The 18,952-nt window shown below is 45.3% G+C and overlaps 8 protein-coding genes across 9 annotated transcripts; 3 read left to right on the forward strand and 5 right to left on the reverse strand.

The window, feature by feature from the left end:
• Positions 1 to 185: 185 nt before the first annotated feature.
• BDCG_05324 (uncharacterized protein) lies at positions 186 to 686 on the forward strand (the record flags this gene model as incomplete). Its single annotated transcript, XM_045420992.1, has 2 exons — positions 186 to 436; positions 518 to 686. 2 exons carry the CDS (start codon positions 186 to 188, stop codon positions 684 to 686), a joined length of 420 nt encoding a protein of 139 aa, XP_045276973.1.
• Positions 687 to 709: 23 nt separating this feature from the next.
• Positions 710 to 2,476, reverse strand: BDCG_05325 (CMGC/SRPK protein kinase). The gene is made up of 2 exons (XM_045420993.1): positions 1,750 to 2,476; positions 710 to 1,699 (listed from the first exon to the last, which is right to left on the reverse strand). Exons 1-2 carry the CDS (start codon positions 2,423 to 2,425, stop codon positions 933 to 935), a joined length of 1,443 nt encoding a protein of 480 aa, XP_045276974.1. The 5' UTR covers positions 2,426 to 2,476; the 3' UTR covers positions 710 to 932.
• A 341-nt stretch (positions 2,477 to 2,817) lies between these two features.
• Positions 2,818 to 5,943, reverse strand: BDCG_17109. 2 transcript variants are annotated; one of them, XM_045426266.1, is made up of 2 exons: positions 5,444 to 5,943; positions 2,818 to 5,391 (listed from the first exon to the last, which is right to left on the reverse strand). In XM_045426266.1, the coding sequence occupies exons 1-2, from the start codon at positions 5,849 to 5,851 to the stop codon at positions 4,189 to 4,191; spliced, it is 1,611 nt and encodes a 536-aa protein (XP_045281220.1). In that variant the 5' UTR covers positions 5,852 to 5,943; the 3' UTR covers positions 2,818 to 4,188. The 2 variants fall into 2 exon arrangements, with proteins under 2 accessions (XP_045281220.1, XP_045281221.1); XM_045426267.1 differs by having other exon boundaries at positions 3,423 to 5,391; positions 5,544 to 5,943.
• Positions 5,944 to 6,550: 607 nt separating this feature from the next.
• BDCG_05326 (mitochondrial chaperone bcs1) lies at positions 6,551 to 7,916 on the reverse strand (the record flags this gene model as incomplete). Its single annotated transcript, XM_045420994.1, has 2 exons — positions 6,551 to 7,098; positions 7,895 to 7,916. The coding sequence occupies 2 exons, from the start codon at positions 7,914 to 7,916 to the stop codon at positions 6,551 to 6,553; spliced, it is 570 nt and encodes a 189-aa protein (XP_045276975.1).
• A 1,544-nt stretch (positions 7,917 to 9,460) lies between these two features.
• Positions 9,461 to 11,226, forward strand: BDCG_05327 (50S ribosomal protein L23Ae). The gene is made up of 4 exons (XM_045420995.1): positions 9,461 to 9,857; positions 10,077 to 10,129; positions 10,280 to 10,572; positions 10,665 to 11,226. The coding sequence occupies exons 1-4, from the start codon at positions 9,830 to 9,832 to the stop codon at positions 10,750 to 10,752; spliced, it is 462 nt and encodes a 153-aa protein (XP_045276976.1). The 5' UTR covers positions 9,461 to 9,829; the 3' UTR covers positions 10,753 to 11,226.
• On the reverse strand, positions 10,812 to 12,116 carry BDCG_05328 (uncharacterized protein). The gene is made up of 2 exons (XM_045420996.1): positions 11,757 to 12,116; positions 10,812 to 11,552 (listed from the first exon to the last, which is right to left on the reverse strand). Exons 1-2 carry the CDS (start codon positions 11,854 to 11,856, stop codon positions 11,386 to 11,388), a joined length of 267 nt encoding a protein of 88 aa, XP_045276977.1. The 5' UTR covers positions 11,857 to 12,116; the 3' UTR covers positions 10,812 to 11,385.
• Positions 12,106 to 13,852, forward strand: BDCG_05329 (cell cycle control protein cwf14). Its single transcript, XM_045420997.1, has 3 exons — positions 12,106 to 12,449; positions 12,512 to 12,641; positions 12,774 to 13,852. The coding sequence occupies exons 1-3, from the start codon at positions 12,278 to 12,280 to the stop codon at positions 12,988 to 12,990; spliced, it is 519 nt and encodes a 172-aa protein (XP_045276978.1). The 5' UTR covers positions 12,106 to 12,277; the 3' UTR covers positions 12,991 to 13,852.
• A 168-nt stretch (positions 13,853 to 14,020) lies between these two features.
• Positions 14,021 to 18,918, reverse strand: BDCG_05330 (forkhead transcription factor HCM1). The gene has a single exon (XM_045420998.1). It carries the CDS (start codon positions 17,959 to 17,961, stop codon positions 15,445 to 15,447), a length of 2,517 nt encoding a protein of 838 aa, XP_045276979.1. The 5' UTR covers positions 17,962 to 18,918; the 3' UTR covers positions 14,021 to 15,444.
• Positions 18,919 to 18,952: the final 34 nt, after the last annotated feature.

The raw sequence follows: 18,952 nt of genomic DNA on the forward strand, positions 1-18,952 counted from the left end.
GAGACAATTTTCATGAGACAGTGGTAGATCTAAGAGGATCTTCCTAGGTCATTCTTCATGGCTCTCTATCAACGTACAGTGCTTACGCCGAAACAAGACTACATCACTCTCAAGATTCTCTTCTTATTCCACATATTGCCCAGTGTGCAATTCTGTGGTTGAGGTGGAGGCTTCCAGTGCGTTCAATGCCACCAACAATCGCATGCAGCAGGTCCGCGAGCAGCTGTGGTTCTGTGAGAAGTGCTTGGGACTGCCTAGATGATCGGTTGACTCAATTCCATCCTTGCCTGCGCCGGATCCTCAATGACCCCAGGTACTACTGCTCCTGCTATAAGAGTATTGTGCACAAGAAAGTGCAGAAGCATGGCAGGAAGATCCTCTCCCAGAGTGTCCTGCACAGTACTGGCTACTGTGGTCTTAGAGACCATGTGATTCTGTGAGTAAAGAAACACCCCCTCAACCCCACCCCCAACCCCGCGAACCCACTGAGGAATCTCTTCACTGACCTTCCCCCCAGCTCAGCGCATGTCGTGTCTCACTTTAAAGATGCCATTGACTCACTGGCCGGCATTGATGGCATGACGTTGAAGTATGGGACTATTGTGTATGCCCAGAAGGTCTTGGTTCCTGAACTGCTGAAGATGTTGATTCAGGACATGGGATTCAATGCCAAAGGGGCCTGCTGAATTCTGAAGGAGAGCAACAAAGATCAGGAATTTGCTTAATCTTGAGTGAATTGAGAATATGTAGTTATTGGTTAACAGTAATGCTGTAACATATTGATTTAATGCAACTCAATGAACAGCATTGTAAACTATCTTAATGAATAATGTAGCATCAGAACATATCTTTTGAGTGACTCTCAACATCTTTGCCCTCACTAGATCTATCCACAATTTGGTAGTGATTTGAACATTGTTATTTCTGACTTTTTACTTAATTTCCTGCTTTGTAGGAAATGCCCATTTTTGCATCCACTCAGACTCAACAACATCCTGAATGGTAGCCCTGTCGCTTGGTAAATATTGAAGCATCATCCAAATCATATGCAGGAAAGCCTTCTTCTCATCCTCCCTCTGCTCTTCCATGTCTGATCGCCGCCGAGCTGCATTAACAAACCAATCATACCGTTCTTCCAGACTATCTTGGAAAGGAGCACCAGTTGTGATATCAATAGTTGCATCCTCATTAAAAAAATCGGCTCTGGACTCCCATTGTGACCACCATGGATCAGGGAGCTTTCCCAGAACACTGACTTGGTCCTGGAGTATGCCACCACCTAAGGTACTAAAGGGGCCCCCACTACCAATGATTTCAAATATGGTACATCCAAGGGTCCAAATTTCACTGGGGAATGAAAGGTTATATTTGTCATTTTGTTTGTCAAGAAAGAAGACTTCGGGTGGAACAAGATGGGGGAGTGTATATGCGTTAGTCCGTCTTGTTTTACTAGGGTAGTAACTCGAACCAAAATCGGAGAGCATGATGGGCAAATAGGTAGGGGTGATTTGGTCAGACTGAATTCCAACTCTTGCAGGCCCAATGATGTGAGTAGGAACTCCTGCTGGGAGAGGTTTGCCATCAACTCGGACAATAGGCTCAAGAATTGGATTGCCAAATTTCTGATACAGTTGCGAAGGGTCTATCATTCGGCGAACATCAGCGGGAAGTTGAAGAAAGATATTACCGCAATGTATATCTGTAGGATTGATTAGACACTGTGTATATCTGGAACGATTATCTACTCACCACCGTGGATAATGTTTTGTCCGTGTAAAAACTGGACGGCTAACACCAGGTCTGCAGCAATAGCTCGCGCGATACGAAGATCCAGTAGTCTGTGAAAGGCCAAGGACTTTGATTGCATCAAGCTACAACTAGCCATTTCCATGACCAGGCAATTGTGAGCTCCATTGGGACTAATTTCAATGAAACTGTCCAGCAGGTGTCTGATCAATGGGTGCAGATGAAGATGTTTTAGAATATCTACTTCCTGAGACTTTGAGGCAGAATCAGCGGATTTTATTTTGATAGCAACTAACTCCTGTTGCTTCTGGTCAGAAGCCAGCCATACTGTAGAGCTGCTGCCAAATCCGAGGTTCTGAACAATAGAGTAACGTCCATCACAGAGTCGATCACCAAGCTTTAACGGGTAAAAGCCGCCTGGACAGTACCTCTCTAACCGTTCACAATCCTCAATGTATTTGTACTCAGGGGCAGTCTCAGAAGCTGCAGGGCTTTTGTCCATCTTGCGTCGAGGGCGTGAGGTGTGAAATGTTTTTAGAATAGTGGGTGCGCATTTCTCTTGTGAGAGATGCTTTGAGGGTACCAATGTTACTAATCTTCCTAACAATGGGAAGTGACATCTCCATGTAAAGTGTAAAAGACACGAATTGAAGGGGATCATTTCGTAATGGTCGGCCATAGAGTGGGAGTGGGTGACATTGTCGGAGAGAAGCCAACAGCTGGCGTGATCCAACAGACAAATTGATCTTCGCGTTTATCGACTCCTCGACCGTTTTTTCTAACTACAGAGCAATAAGCACACTAACCCAGAATGGATTAGTGATAACAGCAATCATAGCATAGGGCAAAGTGTCTCTTCCTGGGTTCAATATAACCCATTACGTGTCAAGTAGCTTAGGTGATGACTATTTATTCTGTGTTTATTATTTTATCTCTATGTTTAATTCATCTTTTATTTCAAAACTTGCATTGTGAGAAGGAGGCGGAAGTTGACCATTCTTCAATCTACCACTATTCGAGGCTTCCCCTTGTTCCATAATCAGTTCGCCTTGTGGATTAAAAAAATTGTGATTGAGAAAAGAATTACGTGGGCTGCCTTGCGAATTCCCTCAGCTAACAACTCATTTTATCATTTTCCTCTTGGTGTGCTTGCTAGTGTGTCTGGAGACAAACATCAAGTCTTTCACAATAGTTCAAAATCTCGCTCCTATCAATGACTGTGAAACAGAATTTTTTCAAATGGAATTTTACTTGCAATATAGGGGAGGAGGATGCCTCTAACATTGCTTGGCTCAGCCTTACCCCTAACAATGTTCTAGCGCCGACCCGGATTGAGCATGTCCATGTTACCCCTCCTTTTACTTCTTCATAGATCTGTTTCAAGAATATTTCACCTCCAATAGACGTCTCTCCTATGAATGTGAATAGAAGAAGCGTCTTCTGGAAATTTTATACTCTACGCCCCAAGAGAGAATGGCCAACCTAGTCAAGTTCTACATCGTGGGCACCATCCCTACTCCACGGCTCCCTCAATTGATGGCTTTGGCATATTAGACTGCAAATGATCTTCATCTTCACCCAAAAGCTGTTCTCATCCGGTATGGCTCATCTAAACCTTTGCCCACGGGAATATACTAATAGGTACTAGGTCGGATATTCACAATACAACCTCTATACTTGCCACATACCAGAAAGATTCAAAGGGTCTCCATCTTACCATCTGCTTCAAAGATGCTGAGCAACTCGACGCATATCACTAGTCATGGATATGTCACAGACAGATTAAAAAACTTTATTCACGAAGCAACACACACGCCCGAAAAACAGGATGGAACTAAGAAAAAGAACAGGGTTGATGTTTGGCCTGGCGGTTTAAAATGTGTAAGTTGAAGTGGCCTATGGGCAGGTGCCGAAGCAGGAAGAGATTCAAGTTGAGTAATTTGTATGATCCTCTATGAACTTGAAAAATGTGTCAAAGCTTTGTCATTAGGCTGTTTTAAGGTATCTTCTTACAATGCAAAAAGTGAATTGTCATCTTGTAGATATATTAAGGGCTCAAGAAAGTTAAGCTAGTGAGATTTATAGGACTGTTACAACCAAACTGTACAACATCCTCTGAGCAGACTGAGGCTACTACAACAATTTGGAACAAAATGAGCTGTGTCATCATCAGTTTCATTGAGCTGATAGTCTGCATTGAAGAGTAGTTTGGCGAGCTTCTTTGTGCTTTCGACGAACGAAGTAAATAGAGGAATGCTGGTAATAGGTCATGGCGGACTTGTATGTACGATCGCGAAGGCAACAGCAATGACGACGATGATGCTTGCTCATTTTGCCAATCAATTAATAATATCAAACCGGGGGGAATCGCGTTGGTTGGGAGTTTAGGGCTGGGGATGTCATGCCTGCCACCGCCGACGAGGTGTGGAGCATACATCATTCTCAGTTTGGATGACTTGTAATCCTATCCACTGTACCACCAAAAGAAACACTAGCATTGAGTCTGGGCTTTTTGGGCATTCTGCTCAAAGACTCTTCATCCGCATCTTCAACTGGAGTCGTAAAGCTCCATTGCACATCCTGATGGGCACCTTCATCAAACACCGTTGATACATCAGAATCGTCTAAGGTGACAGCTTCATCCGTAGCCGTCCCTCGCTGAGACGCACAATGTTGTTGGGACTTGGCATCCGGACATCTCTCATTTGCCAACCTGATAAATCCATCCCTCTTTTCCTTTGCCCAATCCCGAGCATTTCGATATGCACATGCTCCTTGCCGAAACGTTTCCAAGTTCCCAGTCATGCCCCAAGTATTGAGTTGGGTCATAATATATTCAGGGCGATGGCCTGGGCCTTCAGGCTCAGTGAGATGAGTTGTGTATAGCTTGAGTTGACCGCCATGATAAGTTGATGTAAGAGTGTAAGCACTGTTGTCGTAAGTTGATCTGTCTTGTTGATATGACTGGAGAGTGTGCATGCCTCGAGCTCCTAGAGCACCGTCATAACAGGCTTGCCGTGTAGCTACAGCCAAGGATCCATCAGGCCCTTTTGCTTCCAAAAAGAAATTTGGTATCATCGGAAGATCATCCTGTGTTGATGGGATGATATAATTGCAGAGTTCATTGCGGATTCGGTGATTGAGCTGTTCAGGACGCGCACCATAGAAGTGATCTGGCTTGGCCTGAGCCAGAGTGCCATCAGTTAAGGGGGCAAGATTTCCAAGCAGGTATCCCCCTCCGGTGCATTTGGGATCATCAACATCACCTTCAATGATAGGAATCACTGATGTTGTGACTGGTTGCTCTTTAGATGCGTGGGTATCTGCTCGTTTGAATTTCTGAAAATGCTCATCAGAGAACTTTGATGGGGAAAGAGAGGATCGGGGTCGAGCTAGTGTTTCATTGATCTCCTCCCAGTTATTTGGCATTACTGGTATTCGACCATCTGGATATTCATATCCATCAGGATAAACACCATGATCAATTAGATTCTGCTGGAAGTTACAATTATAGGGTGTGGTGCTCGTGGACTTGGTGGTACCCCTTGTATCTGTGCTTGCTGATGGAGAAGAACCTGGGCGTCGCTTTCTACTCCGGGACCTTGAGCTCATTGCTTTTTCAAGGAAGCTTTCAGGTTTTGGATACTGTGCAATATTATCAGCAATGATGTATTTGTACGGACTTGTAGTTACATACATTTCTAAGGTCAGTTAGATCAGGTCCTCCCGATCTGGAAACCCTCTTTATCTGCTTTGAACAAGTGGGTGCACAATCATGGAGAAAGGTTGGAGCAAACTGAAAAGGATTACAGTGCTTCTTCTTCAGCTCAGTGTGAAAACATCGAGTGATAGGTCTATGAAGGTTCTGGGGTGGTTTCAGATGGCTGTTTCTTCGATCCAACTCCTCTAATGCATCTTTGGTTAACCAAATCTTTGACAGGTTATCCCAATATGCTGATGCTGATGTGTCAAGCTTCTGCCTTTTCCGAAATTGTGACCTGTTGGATGGATGGGGCTTATGCTTGTGAGATGGGTTGGAGGTCACTGAACTAGGCATATGGTCATAATCATAATTTTTTGGCTCATTTATCATGCGAGTATGCATCGAGGTCAGAAGGGGGCAGAGGTTCTTATAATTAACTTTTGCACAGGATCCCAGGTGCTTATCCGGAGATTATTGCTGCTGATGGCCAATCCTTGGTCGCTGGAAGCCAAGCAGCGAGACAAGTCCTGAATAATAGGTGCTACTACGACAATCACGTGATATAACCTACTTTTTTAAGCACGCAAAGCGCTAGGTTGTCTCCGTTAACTTGTCCTCACCCTTCACACTTCGGCATTTAATCTGGACCATGATTAGCATATTGGGGCAGTGTTTCGTTCACCTGTCAGGCGCTTGGCTCCTTGCTTTCAACCACTGGATGACTACCCACGCTTCTCCCTCCTCCCGGGCTTGCTCTGCTGTTGGTCAGAGTGGGATGGATTTACGTAATCGTTCTGCATCGATTTTAAAATTGTGCGTCAACGGACTGTCCACGCAGCATCTCATACACTCTGGCAGTTCATATAGATCCTGGAAGATGCAGCTAAAAGATTGACTATTTGGTGGTTGATACATATTCGAGATTCGCGTCATCCTACCATGTAAAATGTAAATACCGCTCGCTAGTTTTTGGGGACCCCATCCCATTGAACCCCCCGATGCCATAAATTCAAGGAGACTAGCATTGGAAGTTACTGTCTCATTGAAGGAAAAACTTCTCCAGTTGGTCAAAGTGTGTGGCAGGAGGACCAGCCAGCCTTTTTAAACTCCACCCTTCTTCCTTTCGCTCCTGATATCCGCCATCCATGCCGCTACATTACCAACAGCCTGTTTAGGAGATCGCCTGTTCTTTATCAGGAATGACAGAATTTCAGCCAGGCTGAATTCCAGCTCCGGTACCTTGCCAGCAAACTCATGTGCTAGTGGATCAACTGCTTCCTGTCCAAAGGCAAGCCAGAAGAGCTGAGCTATTGTTTCTTTATCTGTGAGGTGGAACTGATTTTTCACATCCACACAACCAGCTTGCAAAAGTGCGCTGTCAACTAGTTCAATATGACAGGTTGTCATGATTAACACTTGGCCATCTCCTACACCATTGACAACATCAAGTAGTGTGGTCAGAGAAGCCATTCCCTCAGGCAAGCTTGAATTGACAACCTCCACATCTTCCAAAAGAATAACACAGTGACCAGGAAGGTTGGTGAACAAGTTTCTCAGGCCATTGTTGTCAATGCTGGAAAGATTGATTGCATAGATATCCAAACCAAAACACTCTGTGATGGATAAGGTCAAGCTTGTCTTTCCTGTTCCTGGAGCCCCATGGAACAGATAGCTTTGTCAGTATGGAATGTCATGATACCACTCTCAAGCATTCAGGTTGAGGAAGTCATGGACATCCTGTAATAAATATTCTATCATCTGCAAATCTAGGATGACACTTGAAATTGGTTGCACATCCTTGGTCAAGGGCTGCCTCCACCTGTCACCCAAGTGATCAAAGATAGATGTTTTATCAGTCATTGTTGCAAAGACTTGGAAGTCCAGCAGAGTAAATTTGCTTTGAAAGCTATCTCTAGTGAGTCACAGTTGGTATGAAGAGTTGTGAGGAAAATTCCTATCAATACATAAATATATATTCATGTGCTGTTCTAGCACAGTCACTGAAGTCTCGCTACTGCAGGGCAGCTGATGTTTGGTGAGGAACAAACACCAACTTCCAACTGTTTACTTGCCCTGCCTAGATGTATTTCCGGTATTGACGCGGAAAATGTAACTTAACACCAAGCATCAACGAAGAGCGGATCCTCAAGAACATGTGGGATAAAGGAATTCGGGTAGTGAGTAGACGTTTCCAACCGCTTTCTGAGGTAAATTTGGCCATGAACTGGAGATGAACTATCCATCAAATATTTTGTCACGGTGTTGAGACACCTGTGCAACTCTAGAGCATCATGAATCAAAACTATCTGTTTTTATATATATTTATTGCCTTGTCTTGAAAGGGATAGAATTGTCTATAGTTGGCTAACTGACCGTTCCCACCGCTGACCGGTTAGTGAGTTAGACTGGAGTTTAGCCAATAGGAAGAGCTTCTGCTCAACGCACTTTCTACTGCAGCATAGGACATAAGTGATATGCCTCAACTATGTAAACGACATCTGGGGTTGGATGGAGTTGGAAGCACGGAGGTTTATGCTGCCTTCCAAGGGCATTCTTTCAGCATCTTTAGTTTTTATAGAGCTCGACCTTGCTTGCTGGTGATATTTCCTGCCATCATTAACTTGCTGGGGACGCCGAGCCGTGCAAGAATTTGCGGAATTTTTCACCGAATAAACCGGATTCTAAAAAAAATCATGTGGTAAATCGAATTTGCGCACGGCTTCACTCATCTAACCCCTCCAATTGCACTTGTGCTCAAAGAGAGCCCGATCCAAGCGCTCACTGATGTGCTGTGCTGCATGATCCAATGGGACTGAGACAACAGTTAGCACCACTTTCCAATTTAGCGTCAGCTGGGATCTCTCAAATTGCGCTAAGGAGTATGATGATGCGATAGCTCTGATAGAAACTGAATAGTAGATGTGTTATATTGAATAATAAGTATCGCTTATATTGGCCATCTCAATGCATACTGTTATTTTACACTACTTGTTTCTTTTTCTAGCCGCCTCGGAGAGCTCAAAACAAGGGATAAAAGCTGTTAGCATCCCAGCGCCATCTATATTTTAGAGACAGTACCACTGAGAGTGAATGGAAGAAATACTTCAAAGAAATGAAAGATATCAAATTTCTATATTATGAGAAGTAGAGTATTATCATTCTATAATGAAACTGAGCATTGATAGCTTGTAGCTATGACATTGTGACTATCACTGCCTCTTGAGTATGTATGTGAAAAATGGTTGCTGGCAAGAGATGTGAGGTGTGTTACTGAAATAAAAGTAGTGTAGGTTTCACATCATGTGTATAAAATTGAGCTTAAAATAGCGACAAAAATGGAATGCTCTGAGTGGCCACACTCCCATCTTACAGACTATAGAGGTAGTGTTGAACTTGTGAAGGGTGACAGGGTGACATGATCAAGTCCTTGTAGGTTAGGTGGTTGAGACGTGGCGCAAAAGAAAATCGCTATGGATGTGACATTGTGGAAGTAGGAAGTAATGTGCCGTACTACTTCTCTCCCCTCTTCTCCTGCTAAATAGCGCCTCGAATTTCCTTAATCTCTCTCTTTATTATAGAAAAACCAACTTTTCCATGCAAAAAATGCTGTAACATGACATCATGTGCATCTCATCAAATCTATCTGTTTGAACACCTACCTGGCTCCGCTCTCCGGCCTGTACAGCTCAGATCAATCTTCAAATCTTCATTCTTTTTTTCATTCTGCTCTTTTCATATGTTCTCTACAGTATTTATCATAAGTTCCTTATACTCTTCTCTACATTCATTTTTGATCTCTGTGTTCATGGCATGTGCTGTTCATTTCAAACCAACTTTTCCATGCAAAATGCCCTGTATGTAACATGACCTTATGTGATGGTATGTGCACCCCTTTAATGGGTTTGCGCAGCCGGCTCTGCGGTCTGTACGGCTCTGATTAATCTGATAATGGTGATAGGGGTGATAGGGGTGGTAAGGGGTAGGGGGCTGCGGGGAGGTAGAGGTGGTGGTGGTAGAGGAGGTAGGGGGTGGAAAGGGTGGTAGGGGTGGTAAGGGTGGAAGGAGTGGGGTAGGGGTAGAGAGTGGAAGTGGTAGAGGGGGCTGCGCAAGCAGCAAAGCGAGCGTAAGCGAGCGTAAGCGAGCGTAAGTGAGCGTTTGATGCTTGTTGCGAATGATAGAAATACTGTGGAGTTGTTGGTTCAAATATTTTGAGGTTGTCGATGCCCGCTTTGGGCTAAGCGCGGATCATAGCCACGTGACGCACAGATTCGTAGGGTTTTCAAACTAAGCGAGAGTCCAAACAACAGACGAAAGATTCCCTTGACGGAACTGATAGCGACGACGACGACAATAACCAACTAACGCCGCCAATCGACAGCCATGGCACCCAAGTCCGATAACAAGAAAGGTGAGATTCACCTTCATCTGCGCTGCTTCTATTCTGTGTGGGGTTTTGGTTTTGGGATTTTGGGTGATGGGGAGGAACAATTGGATGTCTACCTTGATCGATGGATGAAAAGCGATTGATGACCAGGGCGCGAGGGGAGAGAAACATGGAAATTCGTTGGGATCATTGTTATTTCTGAGAAACGAGATATGCTGACGTTTTTTTGTTCGAACAATATAGCCGCAAAGCCCAGCGCCAAAGCTGGTGCCGCTGCGAAGGCGGTGCTTAAAGGTGTACGTTTGAGAAAACATATCCATTCCTTTTCCCCCCCATGATACAGATGCGCGATTCGAGCCGACTCTACCGTAAACGAAGGATTGACAGAAAAAGAAAATAGAATATAGAGCATTGGAGCACTGTACTGAGACTTCCCGTTGCAACAGGTTCATTCGCACAAAGTCCGCAAGGTCCGGACATCGACCACCTTCCACCGACCAAAGACCCTCCAGCTTTCGCGGTCGCCCAAGTACCCGCGCAAGTCCATTCCTCATGAAACCCGCCTCGACCACCACAGAATCATCATCCACCCCCTAAACACCGAGAGCGCCATGAAGAAAATCGAGGAGAACAACACCCTTGTCTTCATTGTTGATATCAAGGCCAACAAGAGACAGATCAAGCAGGCGCTCAAGACGCTTTATGATGTCGACACTGTTAAGATCAACACCCTCATCAGGTATGTTGATGGCTGAAGTTTGCAGACTTTTTCCAGGCGTGTTTGGTAGGGCGGTAGGCCGTTGGCTAATGAGTGTCATTTTGTGTGTACAGACCCGATGGCTCGAAAAAGGCGTTTGCGAGATTAACCGCTGATGTCGACGCCCTTGACATTGCGGCGACGAAGTTGGCGATTGTTTAAAGCGGGGTCTTCTTTGTTTCTCTCTTCTGTTTCAGTTTACGGAATGTTGCGGGTGAAATTTCCTTTTTTTTATAATAAAATATTACTCAGTGGCTTCTCAAATTCTCCAGTCATTGAGATGTGAATGAAACCCATGTCTTTTTTCTGTTATTCGCCTTTTGCATTCAAAACTATCAGTGAGAAGTTCATGCTAGGTCAGATCGGGGTAAATACCCTGTCGCTGCTTGCTACGTAGTGCCGGTGGTTTTTTTCGCCTGTGTAAACCGATTGTGCCAGAAACGCATTGACATTGACATTTCGACAATTATTTAATACAATGTGTCGACACCAGGACTAAATATAATTTATCATAAACCAATTGATGCCCATCCATGCCTATTTATCGTACAATACAAAAATGGAAGAAAACTCATATCGACCTCCAACAGCGGCCCTCCATGCCGGCATCCCCTGCGCGATCACATTCCAATATAAAAATCCCATTCATATAAGAATCCGCCCAGAGACGACGGAGCCGCCGTCTTTTTTCAGCCTGGGGTATTGTAGTCGATTAATTCCGTAGCCCAGCTCAACTGGTATAAACTCCCACCGATAAACAGCAACGACAGCGCCAGCAACAATGAACACATTCATCTAGTGCCCTCTCAACTTGTCCAGATGCTTGAAAACTGCAGTGCTGGCGTCAATCCATCGGTCAACGCAGTTCTGCGCGCAGGATTCCTCGCTGCGGTCCAGATTTCCCGAGGAGATTTTGCCCGTGACACATTTCTTCCAGCACATGTCGGTGAGTTGGTGTACGCCTGGTTTAATTTAAAACGATGGGAAGCATTGTTAGTACACGTATACGTATATTATTTTGAAAGACGCGTTCAGGGAGGAAGGATGAAGGCGTGAAACCCGGTTCCTCCGCATTACTTTTTTCAGACAATGCATGGGTCCTTAAAAAGCTGGGGAAAGAGGGTGGTGGGATTGAAAAGAAAGGTAACGGGATATCATATATTTACTTGACTGGAAATTTGCCTTCTGCGCCTCAAGTGTGACGAATTGTTGAACTTCTCTTTTATCCGCCTCGTTGAGCTTGCCGACATCGATTTGGCCGTCCATTTTGTATGTGTGCGGATGGGTGGATGATATGCCTTTCTATTCCGGTTTCGCAAAAAGTGTATACTTGTTCCAAGGAATTGGATGTAGAAAGCGGTATCAATGTCCGCGAAAGGCTTTGCGGGGAGAGACGTACTTATAGATAGTAGTTAATTTATGCCTTTTTTGAACCTGGCTTCGATTCCTTTGACGGACGTTGCGGAAAAGATCTGGAGGCGGTGACAGGCGGCAGAAAGGCCGATTTACCTCATCGCTGCCTTCAGCCTTCCAACATCCATATCAAAAACAAGAGAACAAACCATACGAGGATTACACTCGCCACATCCCCTCGTTCCACTACCAAACTCTCCTCTCTCTTCATAAAGGGAACAGACAGCCACCTCGACTAACTTCTCTCTCTCACACACATAAAACACCTGTCACAATGCCTCCCATCCGCAGCTCCAGGACCCGCAAGCCCCCTCCAGATGGCTTTGACGATATCGAGGACACGCTGCTCGAGTTCAGCAATAAGATGAAGGATGCAGAAAATGCCTCGCATGAGGGTAAGAAGAGACATGAAGTCCTCTGGCCGATATTTCAGATTAGCCATGCACGTATGTATATACAATATAAGATTAACTATATGATATAAAACTGAATAGTGATTTCTCCACAGGATCCCGCTACATCTACGACCTCTACTACGAAAAAGAAGCCATCTCCAAACAGCTGTATGACTGGCTGCTGAAAATAACTACGCGGACGCCTTGCTTATTGCAAAATGGAAGAAGCAGGGTTATGAAAAGGTGCGTCCACAACGTCTCCATACACACACACACACACACACACACAACATACTCAAACCCCTTCCTCTCTCTTTCTTCTTCCTTCTCCCATCGCGCCTAAACTGACGGTGATATTTCATTGAATCCATATAGCTCTGCTGCCTCCGCTGCATCCAGACCAAAGAAACAAATTTCAACGCCACGTGCATCTGCCGCGTGCCGAAAGCCCAGCTCAAAGAAGACCAGAGCATCCAGTGCGTCAGCTGTGGTTGTCGCGGTTGCAGCAGTAGCGATTAGGGTAGCGGGGAATGGGGTGGGCATAATGTGTAATGCGGAGTTTTGGGCTCTTTGGGTGTTCTTCTTCCTTTAACGGATACGCGAGCAATCCGGTATACATATATATACATGCATGGGGCCGCTGTTAGATCACTTGCAGTTAGTTGCGTTTCCGACCGTCCCGCCCCCACCCCCTCGTCTCCTAAACCTAGCTAGCCCCCTATGTGAAGCGGGTAGTGTGTCTCTTCCCCAGCCGTCGGATCCGGCCCCTCGATTTTTTCCCTCCTCCCGTTCGACGTGGGGTTGCTACGGAAATGAACCAGTCTACCTATGATGAAAGGTATTGCTACGGGGATTATACAGAAGTGGGAAACAATCTTAAGCATCCCAACCTCGCGGAATGCCACATGCGATGCCGAAAGCCTGGTTGTTGGCTCTTTTTGTTCCCCTGTTTTCATTTTCCTTGGGTATATCGCTAGGCAACATTAGGGGAGAGGATTTTGTTTTTAGAACGGACATGGGGACACGTCTCATGAGGGTAATTTTTTATTTATTTTGGGATAGGGATAGGATAGGGGATGGGATGGCGGAGCGCCGCTTGTGAGGACGCCCGGGATGAGTTTTTTTTTCTTTAAGGAGAGTGGGGGAACAATTACCAACGAGCATGCAGAGGGCGGTCGTACAAAATCCAAAACCCAAGCTCGGGATGAACTACGAATCGCGTTGGTTGAATAAAACCCTTCCCCTCCCCCTGTCCAGCGCCAGGGGAGGGAGACAGAGAGGGAAAGGGAAGACAAGCAAGCAAGACAGTGTCAATACAGGCAGACAGAGATATTTGAGAAGAGTGATTTTATTTTTATTTATTTTGAATTTCATTTTTCATTTTTCATTATTCATGATCTGAATATTTTTTATTCATATTTCTTTGATCATTTTATTTTCTTATGAGTTCTGCTTCTTTTGACATATTTTCTCTTTTCTCTTAGATACTATCTCTTCTTCTACAAAGAAGCTGGTTCTAGTTATCACATTGATAACTCATGGAGATCTGTAGATTGAATACATTATATATATGAGTATATGTATGTGTGTGTGTTTGTGTGTGTGTGTGTGTTGTCAGACATTTAAGAAGCTACATACTCTATCCACACTCAGCTTAGGATAGATATGACCATGTCAATGTGAAATGTCAATGTGAAAGGTTATGTATGAAGAGATCATACTATATTATACCCACGAATAATACATAATCAAAAACGAGAGCAGAAACACCGTGAAGTAACTAACATAAATGAAAGAATTTAGAATAACTATAAGATATGTAATAAGTATGATACGATCTAACCACTGTATCTAACATCCATCCATCCACCTCTACCGAGGAAAAAGTAAATAAAAAACGGAGGAAAAATTGAAAGCAAGAAAAGAAGCAAAGTTCATAAAACTGTTTAAAGCGTCCTGTTGTATGCAAGTGTATAAACTGAAAATGAAAAAAAAGACAAAACAAAAAAAGCCCTCGCAAGCCCATCAGTCATAATCCCATAAGCCCGTTGTGCACATGCATACATACATTAATTAAAAACAAAAAAAAAAAAAAAAAAAAAAAAAAGACAAAAAAACATACATATCATAGTATCATGAGCGTCGTGTTGTCGTCACCGTCCCATAATAAAACACAACAAAAAAATAGAAAGTAAAACCCCACGCACGCCTCGTTCCCATCCATTTTTTTGGGTGCCTTCCTTACCCTATCTATCCCTTTCCAGTTCCCGTTCCTGTTATCCTTTCCCTTCGCGAAACCGGCTGTACCTGACCAGCAAAAAGACGAACGAATGAGAAGAAAAAGAAAACAGATAAAACGACAGGGTAGGAAGGGAAAACCCAGAAACACAGAGAGTTAAAATAAACACTCAAAACACCAAGAGCAGTAAAAGATATTATCAGGGAAAAAAAAGAAGAGAGATTAGCCACATAAAAGATTAAACATGAACACCCGCCTGAAATGGATATGCACAGACATTAGAGCAGAGAAGAATGGCGGGGAAAAAAAAAATAAGAGCCGCAAAAAGGTAAACCGTACGAATTGGGAAAAAAAAATGAAAAAATGCCAAGGGACGATGCAGATAACACGAAACAAACACGCTTGCAGGAAGAAACTAAGAGACCGCCCAGAAACAAACTCATGAGAAACTGTAGCCGTAGCTGTCGAAGAAGATAAATAACGGAAGCCATACCCAAGCACCATATTTGATGTGGTCATGGAATCCAAAAACAAAAAAAAAAAAAAAAAAAAAAAAAAAAAACAAAAAAGGGATGCAGTAGAAAAATTTAATTATGGCGGTTTGTCTCCAAGAACCCAAACCGAGCGGTGGGAAAAGGAAGCAAAATACCAAAATGGAGAGGTATAACAAAAAACCAAGAGGGCGAAACAGTCAAAAAAGCGATGATGAGAATTGATTCCAATACTCCATCCAAACGCGGAGAAGAATTTCGTTTCAAAAGCGGAATCCTACAAGTTGATTTCTCGCAGAAACGGTCGTGTTTTATTTTAGAATCGCGGGTTATTGTTATTGATGCTCCTGGATCCAAAATATGACCGATTCTGAAGAAGTTGCTTGGGAGAATAGTCATCCTTGCCTGACTGGCCGATTTTCTCAAATCCTTGCAAGAGATCGATTCCGTCAACCTCTGCCGTATCCTCACTAAAGAGGTTGAATGAGAACAGGTCATCCTGGGAGACATCGTTGAACTGGGGAGTATTTGGTTTCTTAGATGGTGACTCGTGGTACTTTAGTCCCCTCACTTTGGATGACTTGAGCGTGGGGGTATTCAGTCGATTATTGCCATGGAGGTCAGTGATATCTGCGAGCATGTTGCTGCTTCGATCAAAACGTGGACGTCTCGCTGAGCGTTTTTCTGGGGAGCCATGGGAAGGTGTGGAAATTGTGGTCGGGAACTGCTCAGCAAATATGTCAAACGGGATGTTGAGATTGTCATTTGAGAGGAAGGCGTCATCCTGGATGTTAAAGGCCGGGCTCCAGGGTAGAATGTCATCTGTCAGGCCGTACTGCTTGATTGGAGAATTCACCATTTGTTGGATTTTCTTGCGGTGGTTTTGTAGGTTTGTGTTTGGAGAGAGAGAAGGCGGGGGTTTGGTTGGTTTCTTGAATTTAATCGCGGGGGTAATAGGGGGAGGAAGCATGTTGTTATATCCATGTCGGAGAGGTGAAGATCCAATCAACTGAGTTGTGTCCTTACGTAACGGGCTAATGTCATGCGAAGAGCTGCGGATGCGCGCAATTTCCTCCTCGGCACGACCTCGCTTAATACGGGGAGGTTCGATATCTAAATCTGAGGTTAAGATGTGGCCAGCCTTGTGTGGTCGCATGGCAGAAGATTCGAGCGAGGAATAATAACCAGAATCATTCATCGCGGCAGAGCTGCGTTTTCTTGAACGTGGAATAGCAGCCGAACCTGTCAGTGGACGGGATGGAGTTGGAGGGGTTGCCTGACGATGAAAGACAGAAGGCGCGATGGGAGGGGAAGAATGGATTGGTGGAGGGGAAGAGAGTGGTAATCGGGTTGAATGGTGCATGGCAAGGCGTTCAACTTCATCCCCACTGTCCTCCTGGAGCGCAGGGTCAGAGGCAGGTAAAGTCGCATCGGAAGACAGGTCTATATTAACAGCCCTGTTGGATGGTTGACCGGTGGGAGGTAGCATGTAAGATGAATTAGTGATAGTTGCGGTTGCAGAATGGTTGGAGGCAGGAGCCGAAGTGTTGGTAGAGTTGTTGGTAGTGGTGGTGGTGGTAGTAGTAGTAGTAGTAGTATTAGTAGTATTAGCAGCGGTGATATTGATAGCATCAGGAGTGGCTGTAGTGGTAGTAGTTGCGCGGTTAGCAGCAATGGGCGTAGGATAGAGGCGAGGTTGCAATTCAATGCGCGGCTCTGGGCGTGGGGTGGGCTGAGAAAGCGCCGCGACCAGGTTTCGGCGCGCGGGCTTATCCCTTAAAAATTGGGCTTCCATGCCAGGCTCAATAGCCCAATAATTTCCTTTCCCAGGGTCATCCTTTGGGCGTTCCTGTTTGATGAAGGCCTTGTTCAAGCTCAGATTATGACGAATGCTGTTCTGCCAGCCCGAGTCGCCAGCACGGTAGAAGGCAAAAGTATCTGAGATCCACTTGTAGATCTGGGCAAGAGTCAGACGCCGATTTGGGGCGCGAAGAATAGCCATTCCGATAAGGATGGCATAGCTATAAGGAGGCTTTGCGCCATCATCCTCGATTCGAGGCATGTCCCTGGGATCAGGTAATTGAACGAATGATAGTTCTTCGCGCTTGGGTTTCTTTGACGGGCGGTCTTTCGACAGCGGTGCGGGTTCCATTAACGTTCGTTTAGCTGGGGTGGGACCTGCATAGGCAGATGGACGTTGGTGGAAAGCCGGGGTGTTGGATAATTTCTTTTCGTGCTGTGCGCTGATGGAATGCGCCCTGGATCCATGGGAGTGGTCCGTTGTTGGAATGCTGGAAAAAGTGGTAAAGAGAGCATGCTGGGCAATTGGGGGAGGAGCGCTCTGGGAATAAGTCGAACCGTTGGCCCGGGAATGCTTAGTTGGCGAATCTGTAGTGAAAGCGACAGGATGAGGTGCAGAAATCGGAACAAAGCTCAGTTTGTCGCGATGGTGGTGGTGGTGGTTGTGGTGGTTGGCGCCCGGAGCAGACATGCTGGGACGCCGTTGGGGTTTCACGGGGGAGACGTTGGATTGGCCATTCGTAGTGGGAGTAAGAGCAAGATTCTTGTTAATGGATGCGTTTCTCATGGGCTGCAGCGGCATGGGAGAGGGCTGCAGGCGGTTCGGTTGATGAGGAAGATTCGAAGATGCAGATTGAGTGTTGGGAGGCTGAGTCATGGACGGGGTAGTAATGGGATGAGGATGGGGATGGGGATGTTGATGGGGATGATGAGGCTGAGGATGGGGATGGGGATGGGGATGGGGATGGGGATGGGGAAGAGGGCCGGAGTCCTGGTAGATGCGCAAAGGCGGCGGTTGACGCGTCGAAGCCATCGCGAAAAGGGCGACGGCAGGGCCAACAAAGACAAAACGGCAGAGGGATGGGGATTTGACGCGTGAAAAACGGTGGATAGGGCGATGCTGGAGGGGGATATCGGATAGCAGTTGAGTTGGAGTTTGGAGTTGGAGTTGGGTTGGGGGAGAGAAGAAGGCAGAGAGAGAGAGAGAGAGAGAGAGAGAGAGACTGAAATCGGGTTGTGGGAAAGGCGAGATCTGCACTAGCGGGGATGTGGCTTGCTGTTGGAGCAGCTGAAGACGGCGAACCACCACAGCGCCTACCCGGGCGGCAAAGTCGAGACGAGCGAATTGGACGAGAACGAGTGCGGGAATAAGAGAGTGGTAATTGAGAGAGAGAGATTGAGATTGAGAGAGAGAGATTGATGGATGATGGATGATGATGGATGGATGATGATGGATGGATGGTGATGGTTTGTGGGGAGAAGAGAGGGGAAACAACAGGGTTTGGGAAGGAAGACAGCGTAAGGCGCAGACAAGGGGGAGGGAGGAGGAGGAGGAGGAGGAGGAAGAGGAGGTTGATATCAACCAGCAGGGATAGAGTTATGGGCCATGCATCATCCAACAACTGACGACGACGAGCAGACGACGAAGTTGAAGGTTGAAGGAAGAAAGAGAGAGAGAGAGAATATGAAGATGATAATTGAGAAATTGAAAATGAAGAAATCAAAGAAATCGACAGCAGAGAGAGAGAGAGAGAGAGAGAGAGACAGAACAGATCTATCGCCAATAATACAGCAAGCAATACAATACACCGCAAATACACCGCGCAAAAAGGCTAAAAGCACGGCACAGCGCCAAGCACCAGCCCCGGCGCTGGTACGGAACACGTCATGACGATACAGCCCGGAAATATACTCTATCGATCAGATCAATTACGCCTTGATCCGGATACAAATTGAGTATTTCCCTCATCGATTCCTTGGCTTATATTCCATTTTTCTGTCTTCTATATAATATTTATATTATT

Source organism: Blastomyces dermatitidis (assembly GCF_000003525.1).
Source record: "Blastomyces dermatitidis ER-3 genomic scaffold supercont1.5, whole genome shotgun sequence".
NCBI lineage: Eukaryota > Fungi > Ascomycota > Eurotiomycetes > Onygenales > Ajellomycetaceae > Blastomyces > Blastomyces dermatitidis.